The 18,787-nt window shown below is 33.5% G+C and overlaps 1 protein-coding gene across 7 annotated transcripts in view; it reads left to right on the top strand.

Annotated features, from left to right (window-relative positions):
* Positions 1-18,755, top strand: part of LOC117125078 (protein artemis-like) — a 23,946-nt gene extending 5,191 nt beyond the window's left edge. For 3 of the 7 annotated variants that reach the window (XM_033271456.1, XM_033271460.1, XM_033271457.1), the window contains 10 exons: positions 388-443; positions 886-987; positions 2,154-2,226; positions 3,289-3,326; positions 3,670-3,772; positions 4,486-4,685; positions 5,474-5,531; positions 5,899-5,987; positions 6,489-6,607; positions 18,613-18,755. In XM_033271456.1, coding sequence (XP_033127347.1) covers positions 388-443; positions 886-987; positions 2,154-2,226; positions 3,289-3,326; positions 3,670-3,772; positions 4,486-4,685; positions 5,474-5,531; positions 5,899-5,987; positions 6,489-6,607; positions 18,613-18,728 — 954 coding nt within the window. In that variant the 3' untranslated portion in view covers positions 18,729-18,755. Of the gene's footprint in view, positions 1-387; positions 444-885; positions 988-2,153; positions 2,227-3,288; positions 3,327-3,669; positions 3,773-4,485; positions 4,686-5,473; positions 5,532-5,898; positions 5,988-6,488; positions 6,608-6,992; positions 7,017-7,148; positions 7,175-10,901; positions 10,922-14,829; positions 14,946-18,612 lie in introns of those variants that run through there. The other 4 variants (XM_033271461.1, XM_033271458.1, XM_033271463.1 and 1 more) reach the window with 4 other exon arrangements.
* The last annotated feature ends 32 nt before the right edge of the window (positions 18,756-18,787 follow it).

The following is an 18,787-nucleotide window of genomic DNA, read 5'->3' on the forward strand; positions in this document are numbered from 1 at the left end:
ATATATAGCACCTTTCCTTTTAAGTTACAAAGCACTTTGATTTTAAAGTGTCATTGGGTTCGCATAGTGTTGCTGCCATATTGGCACAGTACCAGCCAACCCCACAAAGTACCCATTTACACTCCTGGGTGGGGAGAAGCAACACAGATGTATTGCCTTGCCAAGGACACAGGCAAAGTGCACAGCAAGGGATTGAAACCCCAACCAACGAGGTTGGGAAACCAAACCGTTCCTGCTGTGCCAAACCACTTCCATTGGTATATTTTATTCCATTGCTTTTGAGTGTTAAATGAATATAAATCAATTAAATGGAGAGCTGTCACTTCTTTGTGAATTTTGTGAAAAAAATTATAACATGAAAATGCTTGTTTTTTTGTCTGATGATAGAATGAATCACTCATTGTCACCCTACTGTCAGCAGGTCACTGTCCCGGGTCAGTCATGTAAGTATTTTTAAATTGTGAATTTGAATATTTACTCCAAAATTGTGCCATTGATAGAAATATTTACCTATTCATTGTTTGTGTGTGTTTTTTTTTTTAATTAGTCATTTTGTTAGGTGTACTTTGACATTAACATATTACAGTACTGTGTCAGTTATTATATATTATTTATATTCTGAGTAGTAAATTATATTTTATTGAGGATAATTTAATCAAAAGATATTTAATGGTAAGTAATGTTGGTTTTAAATAAGAACTTTGAAAAAAACTATAGATTTCCCAATTTGCAGATCAAAGATTATAAATACAAGGACATAGTTTAGAATCCTTTTTAACATAATTTTTTTTTTAACTTTGGTAGTCAGTGTAGAGAAACACTCTTTGGACTCCTTCCTGAATCTCAGTGGAAGGAAGAAACAATATTGGTTTTTTTTTTTCTTAGGTTTCTGTTTGAAGGAAGCAAAGGTGTTGTTCTGTACACTGGAGATTTCCGTTTAAGTAAAGGAGATGCTGCCCTCATGAGTCAATTACATTCAGGATCAAGGTATTAGCCTCTTAGACTTTTTACTATTCAAGAATCAGCTACTGTCGTTAATAAATACAGCAATGAATTATAGTACAACATAGAAACAATTTTTAGCAAACACAACCTAGGTATTAACAGGATGAATTAAAAATAATTTGAATTTTATCATTGTAAAACATACTTTTTAACTTTTGTTTTTCACTGCTTCTTTTTAATTCTTCTTTTTCAAATTTTTGTATTTTAATGATTTCACTGATGATTTTGTACATATATATTTTTTAAATTTTAAATTTTATTGATTGGCCTATTCTACTTGAATTTTTTATGTTAATTTAATTTATGTTCTCATTGGCATTGGAGAGCGACTAGACAGTGATTCAGTTCACTTTTTGGCAATCCTGTCTGGCCAAATGAGTGTTGTGTTTTGCTCTCTGTTTTCTTGTGTGTGTCAATTTTAATGTCTTTTTGAACGAAATAAATGAAATGAAATTATATTCCCCATATAACTATTTACATTGCATTGGTATATGCAGCTGTTTAACAAGCAAGTACAAATCTCCCTCTAATTAAAGACCACTTTTGGGACCAGGATTGCCATGGTCTTTAGGTGCTTTGGTCTCTAATTAGAATAATAAAGATAAAAGACATTTGTTAATTTGGGACTACAGAAAAGTGGTCTTTAATTGGAGGGGTCTTTAATTAGAGAGAGGCTTGTATATCAATAAACTATTTGTAAGCATACATTACTTTTTTCACATTTTAATTGATTCTTAAATTTAAAATGAAATAATTGTAAAACTATATACAGTAAATATATCATGTCATTATACGGTGCACCTTCCAATTCAAGACCCCTCTAAATTCCAAGACCTCTCTAATTTGAGATCACTTTTCCAAGGACCCAAATAACAATCTTCAACCTTTTTAACACAAAGCTAGCCCTCTAATTGGAGATCAACCCCGAGACCACCCTAAATTTTCAGGTCCCAACGGTGGTCTCGAATTGAAGGGCAAACTGTATCTGATAAACAGTATACAGCAAAATGAATACAATAAATTTGTTGAATTTGTTATTTACAAAGTACAGACAAGTAGAATTTCGATAGGTTCTATACCATAAAGTTTAGTAGACCTTTTGTCTTTTTTATAATTCATGAAGGTCAATGAACCTTTTTTTTTTCCAGTGTGAAAGACATCAAGTGCATTTATGCAGACACAACATTTTGTACGCCTATGGCCATGCATATACCAAGTAGGGTAAGGTTCATTCATTGACGATTATGAGGGCGATAGAATGACCATGAAATAGTATACAAATAATAAATTGAATGGGAAGAATATTTTCCAAAAACCGAAAGGTCCACTGATCAATCTCAGATAAGATAGCATAATACATACTCCAAGTATCGAAATGCACGCCATGTGCATTTCGATACTTGGAGTATGTATTATACTATATTATGGAAGAATATTTCGTGAGTTGAATGGAACAGTCAATTCCTATATATATATATATATATATATATTAGTAGATGCTTCACTTCATTTGTAATAAGTAACAATGACATGTATTTATACACAACACACTAGATTTCTAGATCGTTGTAATTTATTATAACAAATTCTTATAACTCTCCTTATGTATTGCTCAGCTATAGTATATACAATTAAACAGAAATACCTTAATTTATTAGCCGGGTACCTTACTTAATTAAACAGGTTTCAGTTTGACCACTGCATAGGGTAATGACTTAGTATAGGATAGTACAGTACATTCCTGTGACGATAAACTATTGCTGTGACCCTGCCAGTCTGTCATTAGTGGCACTTTATTTATTAAGATTCAGTACCTAACATCAGTTCCTGACCCGGGATTTATCAATCTCAGCTTAGCAAATGTCTTAAGTCAAAAAAGTTAAGATGTCCCTAATAAATATCTTAAACTGATTTATTACCCAATCTTAGCAAAATCTTGGCTTAAAAATCGTCCTTAGATGGCGCCAACATACAATCGACTTTCTAATTTTAAGCAATTTTTAAGCTAAGCAATATGGATAAATTTGACTTACGCCAAAAAATGGACTTGAGACCATTTCTAGTTTGATAAATTTAACCCCTGTTCCTAAAGTATACTGAGGTTATTGTTTTGTAAAAAGTATAATTTAACTTCTCAAATTTGCTTTAATATACACAATTCTAGAGATTATTTGAAATAAATTAATGCTATAAAATATATATGTTCTGGTTTTATGTTATATCACCCTGCCTGTAGAATAAACTATCTTGTGCTCAGATGAAATTGTCTTCTTATTTTTACAGGAACAGTCACTGAGCTGTTTGGTAAATCTTGTAGACAAGTAAGTGACAAACTACACTTATAAATTTTATTTTTAATTTATTTTAACTATTTTGTGATACCAGCAAAAGGTTTACTTACAATTACTGAAAAATATATCAGGTGAATCTTTATATCAGTGTTTTTCTGCTCATATACCAGTTGTTTATTATAAGTTAGGTTTTTAAAAATGATTGTTGTTTGTATTTTATTATATTTGTGTTTATTTTTAATTTTCTTCATTGAATGTTTTATAACATTTTACACTGAAGTGCTTACAGTACTTTGTACTCCTTCCCTTCCCCTTTAGCACTGACTACAAAAAAATGTTTTTTTAGTGTAACATTTTTAACACTTTGTTTCAGCCATATATCCAAGAGTGATCATCATCAAGTAAAGCTAGTCTGCAAAGCCAAATATGGATATGAATACTTGTTTGTTGAACTCAGCAAAGCATTTCGTATGAAGGTGAAGCTTTGTCCAATATCAAATATTATATGAAAAAAAACTGTGATATGCACATATATAGGTGTAATATGACATAATATCAAGCCCATTTGAGGCATGTTGTGGCGAAATGGCTAAGTTTTAGCAAAAATTGAAATTCAAGTTATTGGTATTTTCAGATACCTGAGTATGTGATCTTTAAAATGAGGGGTCATTCATTCAAATTGTACATTTCAAGCCTAAATTTTTGGAAAGTGAAAGTACAGTACTCTTAGAGACAAGATAAACATGATTTTGAGTAATTGCCTTTCAAAGTTATTTGTGCATAGATTGTTTAATAGAATGAACTGTGAAAAATAATGTTAAATAAACAATTTGTTAACCACTTCCAGAACTAATAATTTGGGAAATGATTAATAAGACATTAAACTGTTGATCTATAGTGAAAAACAAATTTGGATTTTTAGGCAATTTTTTGAGCTCCCATATTTTATAGCTTATTTACTCAATACTGGACTGTGCGACAACTTAACCATTTCGCCACAACAAGCCTCATTTATATAACATCAATTAGTCACATAAAATTTAATATTTTAGACAGAGCTTAATAATTTACTGCCAGTAGTAATAGGTAGCAGTATCTCAATTTTTTCTTAATATACCTCGTGTTTGTTTAATAATTTCTTTTTTTAAACTTTTGACTTTAAATAAGGTGGATTCTTTGTTCCTTACAGATTCATGTGTCTCCGTACATGATGATGCACTACCAGATGGTACCGGAGTTGGCCTGTCACATGACCTCCGATGGGAGAAGCACTCAGATCCATGCATGTAGCTACACTAAATGTAGCGTGGCAAATTCTGTCAATACGATTGCTATTAAGCCAAGTACAATGTGGTTTACAGGCTTTGCGCAACCGGATGAAATACTTGCGTGAGTAATAGTCATGGATAAATCAGAATGGACCTTCCCGCTAAGCTCCCCCCCCCCCCCTTGGTTATTGTTGCTAAGACTCCATGAAAAAAACATGCGCAAACGCATGTGTTTGTGAGACAATACATGTGCTATTGAGGCGTGCATATCGCTGGCCCTGTTCTTAGTCAGTTGTTAAGCTTGACTGACATTCCAGAAAGGAATAAGGCATCGAGTTTGATAAGGGGTGAGTTTGTAGGGGCTAGATTGCATGGGGTTTGCTAAGGGGCGAGTTTACTGGAATCCCTAGAGCATATTGCAGAATAAAGCGCTCACAATAGCCACTGAAATTGTATGCAGACACTAGTACAATAAACCTATGTATAAAAGTATATGTGTGCAAATGACAAGCACTTTTTTTTTTAATCAATTTGTTTATAATTAGTAATACATGGGTATATGATTTTAGAAATATCAGAATGGATGGCAGGAATTCTTTGCCTCACAATTATACCTTTTTATAACATTACATTTAATAATAATTGTAAACAAGACTTAAAATTACAATAATAATACTGTATTTTTAAAATATAGGGGTACATACGGTGTCTAATTCTAATAAAGATTTCTTTTTGTTATTGATATATATTGATGCAGGTAAACGTCCATAATGGTTGGAATGGTAAACAAAATTGAAATTTGAAAAATTAAGAAATACACAAACTCAACAGTCTAATCTATTTGTTAATTTTTTTGTAAATTATTTTCACTTTAGTTAAAACTTACATATATATTTTTATTCTTTACAGAAAAGTCACTGATGATTTCTACAGGTTGTGCTTCTCATTTCATTCATCCTACAGTGAGGTAAAGGTCCCTCGATGTCTCAATGTATTTCTAACCAATAACAATAGTGATACAGACTTGTATAACAATCCCATATTCTTATTATAAAAAACAAATTTTGTTTGAAATCTCCAAAAATAAGATATTGTATATTTATATCCTAAGTATATAAATTTAAAACATTTAACCATCCTACTACACTGTTACATTCACAAATAAAATTTTATTTTTATTTTCTCCTCTGTTTGGATGTTTTTGGCAAAACTATTTGCTAAAAAAAGAAAACAAAATTTTACTTTTGTTTTTTTCTGCCCTCTGATTATCTTTAAAAAAATAATTTTGCGAAACAAAGTATTAAAAAAATTATTATTTTTTTTTTAATCAATAGATTCGTGACTTTATTGGTTACCTCAAACCAAAGGAAGTTAAAGCAAACGTTGTTCCTAAGCGTTGTACAGAACAAGACATCATTAATCGGTAAGGACTTGTATTTAAGGATAATTTGAGTTCAACGTAACTAAAGATATTATGTTTCTTCATCATTTTCCCCAGTGGTAAGGCTTGGTTTCCAAATTTTTAAAAAATCAAGGCCTCAAGTCAGGCCCCTTGTTTTTGTCCTTGGAAAAGGCACTGCATTAACACATTTTCCATCACTCGGGAGTTAAATTGGTCCGGGAAGGTTACTAAGATCCATCTAGCAGGCCTGAAATACTCCCCGGGGAACGAAGATCCTTGTACATTGTACATAGTTTCCTATAAATTCCATGGTCAGGAAACTGAAGCGCCGCTTAATTTAGCTGATACCGGTACAATATACATGTAACTCCCTTAACACTAACATCTTCTGAGAAAAGTGTTAGGCGTTAGCTTTAGGTATAAGCCTTTGGTAAGCATAGTATGTCGTACATTAAAACCTACTCCCATATGTACGTAAACATGCAGTGATGGAATTAAGCTTCAATGCTATATCTGTTGTAGATTATCAGACTTGTTACCTGATAGCAAGACAAACCAATCAAATGAGAGGAATGCTGACCAAGGTTATAAACCATTGGGGTCACTCAAGAAGAAATATGTAAGAAGAAAAAGAAAAATTGGTAAGTAATGATAAAGTAGGTGCATAATAATAACGGTTTTCTCGTTTTTAATATTGTTGTGATGTCTTAATTTTTCATTATGTTATATTATGATGTTTAATGAATTTATTCTCCATTCATTCTTCACACTAAGCATAATAAATCATGTTGTTATTCATTATCTGTAATAATTTTTGAAGGGCGCCCTCATTCTTCACAGTTTTTAAAGAGTTGGTTATGTTTCTTGCACTAAAGGCTTAAAGGGTGCCCTCTTTCTTCGCAGTGAAGTTTTGAAAAGAGTTGATGTTATATACTTGCACTAAGGTTTGAAGGGTCCTCTCATTCATTCTTCACACTAAAATATGGAATAGTAATCTTCGTAATTTTTTTGTACTATGGTTTTAAGGGCATACTCAATCATTCTTTACAAGTAAGTTTTATAAAGAGTTATTGCTACTTACTCATAGGTATGAAGAGCACCCTCTTTGTTCACATTATGGTTTTTTTTTTATTACTTGCACTAAAGTTTGAAGGGTGCTTTCATTATTTTTTTCACACTGAGGTTTGGAATAGTACTCTTCGTAATTTTCTTGTACTACGGTTTGAAGAATGCAGAGCGCACACAGTCAAATCTAGATTGATTTGATCTTGCAGTGGAAATGATTTTAAAAGAATAACCAACAAAAGTCGAAAGACCTTTGGTGATCAATTGGGCAATGCACCTACTCTATTTCAAGAAGTGAAGGTTTTTTTTAAAACTTTCACTTGTTTGAAGGGTGCCCTCTTTCTTCACAGTAAAGTTTTGAAGAGTTGACAACGTTACAACTTGCACTAAGGTTTGAAGGGCGCCCTATTCGTTCACAGTAATGTTTTGAAAAGAGTTGATTATGTTATTACTGTACTTGCAATAAGGTTTGAAGGGTGCCCTCTTTCATCACAGTATAGTTTTGAAAAGTGTTGGTAATGTTACTTGGACTAAGGTTTGGAAAAGTACCCTATTTATGATTTAATTGCACCCTCTTTCTTGAGAGTAAAGTTTTAAAAAGGGATTTTTAAATCATCTCTTTTCATAGCATATGCACTAAGGTTTGAAGGTTGCTATCAACCATTCTTTTCACTAAGGTTTGGAATAGTACCCTTCGTAATATTCTTGTACTATGGTTTGAAGAATGCCCTTGGGTTATTCTTTCTAGTAATGTTAACAGAGCACACACAGATCAGGTTGATCTGATTTTTCTGTGTGAAATGTATTAAGGATTAAAACAATTTTTTTTTATTCAATATTTCACACAGAGGCTCCTCACAAGGCACAGCCTTAGCATCGAGGAGACTCCAAACTTATTAATACAATTTATCTGCAGCGTGGCAGTGTAAAAGTTTAAAAATATCACAATAAGAAAATTAAGTAATATATATAATAATAATAATGATCAACTTCAGAGGGGAAAAAATATATATATACATACCCACACATATATATAAAATACATAACTTAAACTGCAAATCATTAGATTTCGTTAGAAATTGATGAACATAAGTAAATAAAAATGAATTCTGTTAGCCACGTTGATCCAATAAAAAATAAATTACTTAAAAAAATTAAAAGATATAACCCACGCACTGATTACTATCTGTAACCAAGAAGCTCAGTTTGTGTTCCATGTATGTTCAGTGACGGGGATAATAATGTTGAGTGCTATTTGTTGATATGAAGCGCTATAATAAAACATACGTTATCAATTAAATTCATTATTATTACGTTTAATTACGTCTCTGAATGCTAAGGTAAAGGTAGGAGAATAACCCGTAACTCGCAGCGTCATTGTGCTGAATTGCTTATGGGCGTGGTCCGTGACTACCTACTGGCCGTAAAGAGGTGCTTATAGTAGCTAAATGTTCACATCATTCCACAACGACAGGGGCTGAAAAAAAAACCAAAGCATCGGGGTAACCCCTCTACTTTTCCGAAAGATTCAATGGGTTCCTTTAATGTGCACACGAAGCAGATGTGTACACTGGACCTGCATTTTAAATCCTTATCCGAGAAGACTTGGTTCTACTAACCAAACCCTGGGTGAGGAGCGACTGGAACCAGTGCTGATGTTAAGGCTGTAGTTAGCGCCGCCCCTGCCTTAAAACTTGACTCTCCATAGCTTACGTTCCCGAAAAAAAAAATTAATCAATGTGCCATCAAGGTAAGTTTTTTGTGTGATATAATGAACTTTTAACATCAATTGTGGTGTTAAGGCATTTAGCCAGGGATTTCTCAGTCTCAGGCTAGAAAGTATAAATAGTACAAACAATTGAGGTATTATAAAAAATACGCATACTTTTTTTCATATTCCAAGTATGCATAAATTGGTTTTTTACAGCAACATTTTAAAAATTGTCAGATACAGACTTGTTGATTTAAAATTGAAAATTCAGCCTCAAATTATTTTCATTTCATTTATTTTGCTGTACAATATAAAAAGATAAAGCAGACGGAAAAACAATAAAGATACAAAAAATGTTCTCTGATTCTCCACAAGAGCCAACAAGATACCCAAAAAGTAAAATATATTATTGTCAATGTGGCTCTCCATGCGATGTGGGGAATCGGGAAAACAATCATATTATTGATTATAATCAATGTTAAAACCAAATTAACAATGTCTACTTTATTCAACTCTGTGAAATTACACCAAAAACTAACTTTTAAATATGAAGTCAACTTGCAGACCTTGTTATAACAGGATGAACTTTGGTTCAACTCTTTATTTATGATGCGTATCTGTGATACTTTGTGCTGGATTAATTTATTACAGGTTGTACTTCCTCAACTGTTTGTTCAATTTTCTCATATAGTGTTGTATTTTTAGGGTGAAGAATTGAAAATCTAGTTCAAAAAGTTCAAAATATATCTGTTCTTGTGTTGTTGATTTTTATTACTGACATCAGATTTTGAAGTTAATTGATATATTTTCTGATATGGGTAATCTATGCCTGAGTTGGAAAATTCAAAGAAATTTTTAGTTTGTTTTTATCCATCAATTTTATCTGACATTAATCTGACCAATGTTTATAATTTGAACTTAAAAGAACCTCATTGGCTTACTCATCCAATTTCTATTTTATCATGCATCAAATCAACTTGAAGCTTTCCCCTACCTCATATAGACCACAAAAAGTACAATATTCCCTATATATATCGACCTTTAACCCATTTTTGGTTTTCAATTACTGATAATTTATCACTAACTTAAGGGTTCTTGATATGAATAATTAATGAGGTTGCATTGCACCATTTCTTCCGGAGGTGAAAGGGAAACTTGTCACATCTACAGTAGTTAATTAGTAATTATACTGTTGGGATTATAATTAATCTTTGCTAATTATTCACAATCAGATCATCTTGAACTTAAATTTCCTGTTTATTCTTATTATGAATAACAGAAAGAAATATAAGCTTTAGTCTAATAGGTCTATGGATTAAACTTGGGGAAATGAAATTGGCAAACGAAAGAAGGTAGCTTTACCAGTAGAAGTAGGTTTCAAAATAAATCGGCAGTGTTTGTGATTAGTGGGGATGTCACACGGTTGGGTGAATAAAGGAGGTATTTGTCGCATGACACAACGTGAGTGCCACATGGTTGTATCTGTCACAGCAAAGTACGTTTATATGTGACACTTGGCAGTGTATGCCTATGTGTCACTTGGCTCAGTGGTGTTGCCATCCCGGGCCCCCCGCCCCCACATTTGGCAAGTAGTAAGAAAAGAAGAAAAAAAAGGAAATTATTGATCACCCAGAAACACCTCCGGCATCTAGAAAACAACATTTTCCTTGGTCATTCCCCGGACCCCCTAGGGTAGTGTATTCTCTTGATTTTCCCTATTTTGGCCTTCTCTGGATCCGTCCCTGCTGTTGGCAAATGTGGAGGAAAATCAGTGACTTTCAGTGTATGATGATTTGTAACTGGCAGTGTGTACATTTGCATAGAATGTGCCAGATACTACAGTTCAACCTCTCGTACGACCATCTTCAGGTCTTAAGAAAGTAATGAATATATTCCTTACAGTCACCCAATTTGAGATGGTGAAAAAGTTGGACTGTTTACATCTCACACGGCATGTTGGATGAACTTAAATACCATTTTAATTGTTCCAAGTTGGTTCGCCATAGCGCAAAGTACAATTTTAGCCCAATTTTAACAGAAGAAAAAAGCCACACGTGTGTGTAGATGTGTTTTGAATTAGATTATAAACTGCAAAATTAATTTGAATATCACATTCTTTTTATTAATGAAGTGTGTTTAGTGTCTATGAATATTTGAAGGTTAAAATAAGATAATGTATGATGAAGAGACATGGAATATATTGGAAGAGGATGTTGGAAATGGAGCTACCAGGTAGGAGAAAAAGAGGAAGACCTAAGAGGAGGTATATGGACGTGATAAGGGCGGACATGAAGGAACTAGGTGTGAATGAGGAGAATGTGATTAACAGGACGAAGTGGAGACGACTTGTTTGCTGTGGCGACCCCTGAAGGGAGAAGCCGAAAGAAGAAGAAGAAAACAAGATAATAAGCAGAAACATGCACAGTGGTTTCTTGTGTTGATTCTCAATTGATTTGCCATCAAGACCTCAAACAGCCAAAAAAGAAAAACATACCAGTTGAGATGTGCAAGAATTGCTACAATCTGCACATGCACATTGGTGACCAAATTTCTTTTTAATGGATTGAAATATAATTTTTTGGCAATATAAAGACAAGGGGGAAAATATATAGTTTTGTTGTCAACCAATAAAATCATCATTGTTTGTATTATTGATTTTTTTTAAATTACAGTATTAAATTTAAAATTAATTACTACATCTGCACTATAAACAGCCAAGATGTCAAAATATGCAGTTTCTGATGACCGAAAAATATATCCATTCCCTAAGCCTCATTCATAATGAGATTTTTAGTTTATGTAGATTGTCTTGTCTGTACGTCTTGTCTTGTGAAAAGGATGGCAGATAGTGATTAAGTTTATTATTTGCAATTCTTGTCTATGTACCTAAATAATAAATTTAAAAAAAAACATATTGATATATGTAATATTTTATTAGTATTGTTATTATTATTGTAACTAAACTTTTTTTTATAATTCCTGAAATATTTGGCTAGCACTGAAGTAGGAATTCTGGATAATTGTCTAAGTAAGCTCTGGCCAGCCACACTGGGTTTATTAAAATGTAGAGTTGCATAGTCAAAATCATAACACATAAAAATATGTAGAATATAATAAGTGGCGGTATAAACGTCAATTTTTTATAAAGAATATTAGTGTGAAATGATAGGATACAATCAATCAATCATATCCTCACCTATCATTCAGGGGTCCCAAGTTGGAAGAAATTCTTAAAAATTTTGCAGAAGGGGAATTCTCCCATGACCTTATCAGAAATTTTTCCCCTGGATCCTGACTAGGCAACCCCAAAGTTTAAACCCCTGTTGAGGGGCGGATTTAGGGGGGGGGGCCCATGGCATCTTTCCCCCCCTCCCTTTTTGACAAGTAATAAGAAAAGAAAACAAAAATGAAAGGAAAGGGAATATTGATTGACCAAAAACAACTCGGATGTTATCGCCGGTGTCTAGAAAACAAAATTTCTTTTATTAAGGAAGTGTGTTTGGTGTTTATGAATATTTCAAGGTTAAATTAAGATAATAAGCAGAAACATGCACAGTGGATTCTTGTGTTGATTCTCAATTGATTTACCATCAAGATCTCAAACAGCCAAAAAAGAAAAACATGCCAGTTGAGATGTGTAAGAATTGCTACAATCTGCACATGCACATTGGTGACCAAATTTCTTTTTAATGGATTGAAATATAATTTTTTGGCAATATAAAGACAAGGGGAAAATATAGTTTTGTTGTCAACCAATAAAATCATCCTTATTTGTATTATTGGTTTTTTTTTTTAAATTACAGTATTAAATTTAAAATTAATTACTACATCTGCACTATAAACAGCCAAGATGTCAAAATATGCAGTTTCTGATGACCGAAAAATATATCCATTCCCTAAGCCTCATTCATAATGAGATTTTTAGTTTATGTAGATTGTCTTGTCTGTACGTCTTGTCTTGTGAAAAGGATGGCAGATAGTCATTAAGTTTATTATTTGCAATTCTTGTCTATGTACCTAAATAATAAATTAAAAAAAAACATATTGATATATGTAATATTTTATTAGTACTGTTATTATTATTGTAGCTGAACTTTTTTTATAATTCCTGAAATATTTGGCTAGCACTGAAGTAGGAATTCTGGATAATTGTCTAAGTATAAGCTCTGGCCAGCCACACTAGGTTTATTAAACTGTAGAGTTGCATAGTCAAAATCATAACACATAAAAATATGTAGAATATAATGAGTGGCAGTATAAACATCAATTTTTAAATAAAGAATATTAGTAAAATATAGTTTTGTTGTCAACTAATAAAATCATCATTATTTGTATTATTGTTTTTTTTTTAAATTATAGTATTAAATTTAATATTAATTACTTCATCTGCACTATAAACAGCCAAAAAATTTTCACATTTTCATAGCATTTAAAAAGCACATTATTGTTTTTGAAAAGCCACTTTTAATCTTACTTGGTTGCTGTGATTTTTTTTATTTTTTATTATTTGTTTGATAATTTCCCTTTGTAGGTTGACTAATGGTTGGCCAGCCCTTTGATGTTTTTTGTGGGAAAATGTGGGAATTTTTATTAGTTCAGAGTTTGGACTGTCACAGCGTGACTGAACCATTTTACAATTTTTTCTGCCTTTGGGAATTATGAATATTTTGTAAATGGAATTGATTTTCAAGAATTTGCAAGTCAGGTTGTCATATGTTTGAGACAATGGCATCCTGTATTTCACATGGGAGGACTTTTCCACAGAAGACCAATTTCCTAGGGGCCATTGAGAGCATTGTGTAGTCTAGGATTACTTCCTTATTGTTTAGGAATTTCAAATTGCAAGTTGTTCATTTAAAAATTTAAAGTTTTTTTTGCAACTTGTTTCCTTAATGGAAGCCATGTTTGTCTTGTTTTATCTTTTTAAAAAGCCCTAAATTATGTACTGTTAACTAGTGATGTATATGTAGGGAGCTTGTTTCCTTAATGGAAGCCATAATTGTCTTGTTTTATCTTTTTCAAACTCCAGAATTGTGTATTATTAACCTGTGATGTATATGCCAGCAACTTGTTTTCTTAATGGAAGCCATAATTGTCTTGTTTTATCTTTTTAAAAGCCCTGAATTATGTACTGTTAACCAGTGATGTATATGCAAGCATCCCAGGTATAGCTGAGTAAAAAAAATGGGCCTTTCTATAGTGTCGATGAAACTTAACTAACCAATCTGAAGAGGGTTGGAATTACATGCGTGGCTCACACCTTTGTTTTGTTGGAATTTAGCAACACTATCCAAGGGATAACGAAGAGGTTCATTATACTCAAATAAGGCCAAATAAAAAAAATTATTGTGTTGGCCACACCCGACTGACCCAAAATGTACGAAATTGAGGTTCGGCATTTTAGTTTTTTTAGTTTTTTGACATAAACACATTTTTGGTTTAAAAAAAAAAATCCTACCGACCTACCCATTTTTGGGATTTTCCCAAAACGTGGCTAACACAAGAATTTTTTTTCTTGGCCTCACGAATTGGAAGCAATTGGAAGCAATACAGCATTTACATCTAGGGCTCTCAACCTCTTGCTGTGCTTTCAGTTGTTTTTTAAGCAAAATACAGTCTACAGGTTTCTGTATTTTGACTAATTGAATTGTATATCAACAATAATCCTATATACTGTACGTCCATAGTGATTCAGAATATGATTGTATCTGCTGGAGCGATCAAAAGCTATACTCCACTCACTAGATAATTAGTCTAATTTAATTTGATTCAGTTCACATTTATAAACATTAAAAAAGATTAAACTTCAAAATGATCAATATTAATAGAAAATATATCAACAAGCATATTAAATGGTAATCAGAGGAAATCCCAGGACATGCGACTCCATAACTTGAGTCATACTGTTGTGGTAATCAGATTTTCAAAGAAAAATTTACACCAGCTTTTTTGCTTATTAAAGTCATATACATGTACAATTAATTCAATGCATGTCCAAAATTCTTATCAAGGAGGAATTTATATTTAGCTTAGGCATACAATATATGCTTAATTTAGGGGTTTTCTTTTGTTTCATATTTTTTTTAGAGTATACGCTGGACGAAAGGGTTATCAATATCAGCGTGTTTATGGGTACGGTGTGCAGCTTTATTGCAGTTATTACTACTCTATGTGCAAAAGGACAATAATCAATGATGAAGAGATATAGGTTGCTACTTGCAAATTCATGTTTGGGTCTTTATGAGGAGCAACTAGTACTGCTGAAAAGAGGGACAAAATTGGGGGTGGGGGAACTCTTTGAAAAATGTCACCTATTTTGGACACTGACTGGCTTACTTAAATATCTAAAATACCTTTTGAGGGTCTTGACCCTGCTAGGGCCTCTAGATGACCCAAGACCTTTTCTGTTCAGGCTCTGTTGCCTACAAGTGTGATGAAAAATATCTATTTGGCCTCAGATACTCATTTAAATAATAAATACCTAAACAACCCCGACCCCTGCATCTCAACCATTCCCCCATTTTAGCTCCCAAACACTATTTAGCTCCCAAATACCTTTTGAGGGTCTTGACCCTGCTAGGGCCTCTAGATGACCCAAGACCTTTTCTGTTCAGGCTCTGTTGCCTACAAGTCTTAAATATCTAAAATACCTTTTGAGGGTCTTGACCCTGCTAGGGCCTCTAGATGACCCAAGACCTTTTCTGTTCAGGCTCTGTTGCCTACAAGTCTGATGAAAAATATCTATTTGGCTTCAGATACTCATTTAAATAATAAATACCTAAACAACCCCCGACCCCTGCATCTCAACCATTCCCCCATTTTAGCTCCCAAACACTATTATTTGGAGAGGGACTGTCAGCCTTGCTGGGTCTCTCTCAGAAACCCTTTGGACAGCAGGTGAGTGGATAGCATAGATTTGATAAGCTTCTGGTTTGTAGAGGCAATAAGCCAGCTAGACAAGAATTGAGCTACTGTATGTTGAAAAGCAACCAAGTAGACTATAAATGGGTTTCTGGAAAATTACCTATTGTGTCAAAAGTAAAATATTGATAGTAATTGTTATTGTCGTGATGGAATAATAGACAATAACTGGATTTGCGTCAGGAGAAACATGTATAGGTGTAATTTTTGCCCTACCTGACGTGGAAAACTTGGACTCGAATTCAACCCTGGCCATCAGGCGCAAGCTCGGTGGTCTAGAGGTATGATGCCAGGCTAGTGATCTGGAGATCGTGGGTTCGAGTCCCACCCGAGAACAACTTGCGATTTTTTTCGCAGTTGTTTTCAAATGTACTGAGTATTCGGTACATTTCCACGTCAGGTAGGGCAAAAATTACACCTATACAAGTAAAATATTATTTGTACATATTTTTAGCCATCGAGGTAAAGTTGCATGTTATTTTTGTGTGATTCAATGTAGTTTTTATTAGTTAACTCCGCTCTAAGTGGCCCGATTTAAATTGCTGCTTTCAAGATGAGCTCAGCTCAGCTGTTCCCGTGGGAATGACACGCTTATCCATCTTTGATTACATCACTAACATCCTGAATGACGTAAGGGAGATTAATATGCTAGGGGTGCTTAGCTGGAACTGAATCCTGGGACAGGAAAGAGCATTATCACGATTATCATGCAATGTGATCATTCTATGCTACTGCTATTTTTAGACTTTGATTCAACAATTGAAAGCACATATTTCTATGATTTGATATGATTTACTAAGATGAGCACGTTGTTGCTTAGAAGATTCCAACAATGTCTCATTTAAGGAAAAAACAAAAGAAAAAGTATACTTTAACCTTGTTGAAATAATTTTGAGATGTTGACAAATCAAAAATTTGATTTAATGATGTTATTTATACTGTAATTGAATATAGTTTAAAAAAGTAAGTTTTACATAATTTTCTAGATTTAGCATATTCGCTTCCAGCGACATGAGTATACATCCGACAGGGTTCATTCAAGGAGCCAGGACATGTGTTCATCTCCACAAGTGTCTTAAAACATGCCACTATTTTATTGCACTTCGCTGGGAGTGGTAGGCAGAGCATGAACTTTCACCCTGGAGGAGGTTCAGGGAAGAGCCTAGAACTAACAATCTAAAAATAAATACAGTACAGTATGTTTGTTGGTGTTTCTTTACAATTGATGGGAATGATTTTTATTATGGTGGTGCCCTCTTATGCCTTTGCGTATGGGATGAAACTAGGAAAAAAAAGCTTGGCATATAATGATTCAGTTCACTGATTGTCAACTATGTCAGGCAGGTGGGAATGATTGATTCTTCCAACTAGCTTATGCACTCCCCTCCATCAGGCCTCTAATAGTCTCTCAGTCAACCCCCTCCCAATCAGGACCCCCATCCAAATCATCCCACTTCCCTAACCATCTCCATGCCTATGCATATGGTTTTTTTTTGGCAGTTTTACTTGCTTTGAATGTAAAAGAATGTATTAAAATTAAGTAAATGAAGTTGAATTTAAGAAGGGACAATTACAAAGAACTATGAAATTAACCATAGGCAGCGGCACAGTTTGAGTGTTGAGTGTGCCCGGTAAGCACTTGCGAATGGAGTGACCCGAGGTTGAGGTCTAGGAGGCTGAAGAACCTTGAAAAATTAACGCTTTTTTACGTTCTGGGAGAATTTTTATAATCTCTGAGCTAATGCCTTTCAAAGAAAATCGGCAACTACAATGAAATAAACCTTAACAGCCCCAGTTACCATTACATACAGCTGAACTCTCCTCCATTGGAGCAGCAGATACATACATCTCCCCACACCCTCCCATTAAAACACAATTTCCTTGATTAGTACAGCCTTACCCACAACTGTTTCCTTTCAATAGCCAGAACACATGCACACACACCTACGACCCTATTCATTGAAAAAACAAATAGCTTTACTTTGTAATTGGCTGTAATAAGCTATTTCCTCTAATTTTGCAAATGTGTTTTGAAGAGGTGTTTTAGTCATGTGAATCCATCACATGATGTTAATGCTTTATATTAAATCTCTGGAAATGTAATTGCAAAATAGGCAACTGGCTTGTAGTATATTATGGCGATAAGGAAATATTAGGGCATAATATGTATAATAAGCCATCTCCAGGCAGTAGGTGTTTCATAGGTACAATATAGAAAGTTGTAATTTGTTCCTAATTGCACATGATTTTCCCGTGACCAAAAATAAACTCTAAATAAGTATCTTTTCATAATGGGTTCCATTTATAGGTTTGTTTAATGTGGATTATCCTGTTTAACTTCTATCAATATGGTATTACAAAAGATATTATTAAAGAATTAAATCTATTTGTATTTTCTAAAAACTGATGTATAATACTGAAAAATTACTGTTCTCTGAGCTCTCATGTGGTTATATGTATATGATTTTAACTTCATATACATATAGTGTGTAAATGCAGACGGTTGAAAATTTGAAGTAGCCTATCAAAGGATATGAACTTTAATTTCATTGCAGTCCTGTCCAATACAGTGAAGTTAACTTGAAGTGCAATAATATCAAATAATTAATAATATTTCTGATTATATGGCTTCCCTTTGTGACTAACCACCATTAGTACCTACATTTTCTCTGAGCTTTAATTTCAGAAATGTTTAGACGTAGAGGAAATACAAAATTTGTGGGTTGTTAAGTCATTTTAGGACCTTTTGACTGGTGGCGTATGTTTTCTCTCTCGCGTCATCTCATCATCCAATTAGCGTAAATTTCCTATCTCAGCTTTACTGACCCAATGGGGACCCAGCATACTCAAAATCATGTGCGATAAAAAGCTGGCAAGCTAATACTTTCAACATTATAGCCAAGTTTTGTGATATTTAGGCTCATTTTCTTTCTGATCTTTGAATCACAGCTTATGGAATTATTACAGCAAGACGCCAGCCATATATTAAGCTAAGTTATTCTTGTATGTCATGTTACAAGCGCATCAAATCAGAGTTGGCGAAAATGAATGTTTGGATTAGGTAATTTGGAAGTCAGGATTTGTGATAAACCTCACAGGAAAGAATGTTCCATAGGATACTTTT

Source organism: Anneissia japonica, unplaced genomic scaffold (assembly GCF_011630105.1).
Source record: "Anneissia japonica isolate Jap-2015-1 unplaced genomic scaffold, ASM1163010v1 scaffold9_len2422644_cov172, whole genome shotgun sequence".
NCBI classification, from domain to species: Eukaryota; Metazoa; Echinodermata; class Crinoidea; order Comatulida; family Comatulidae; genus Anneissia; species Anneissia japonica.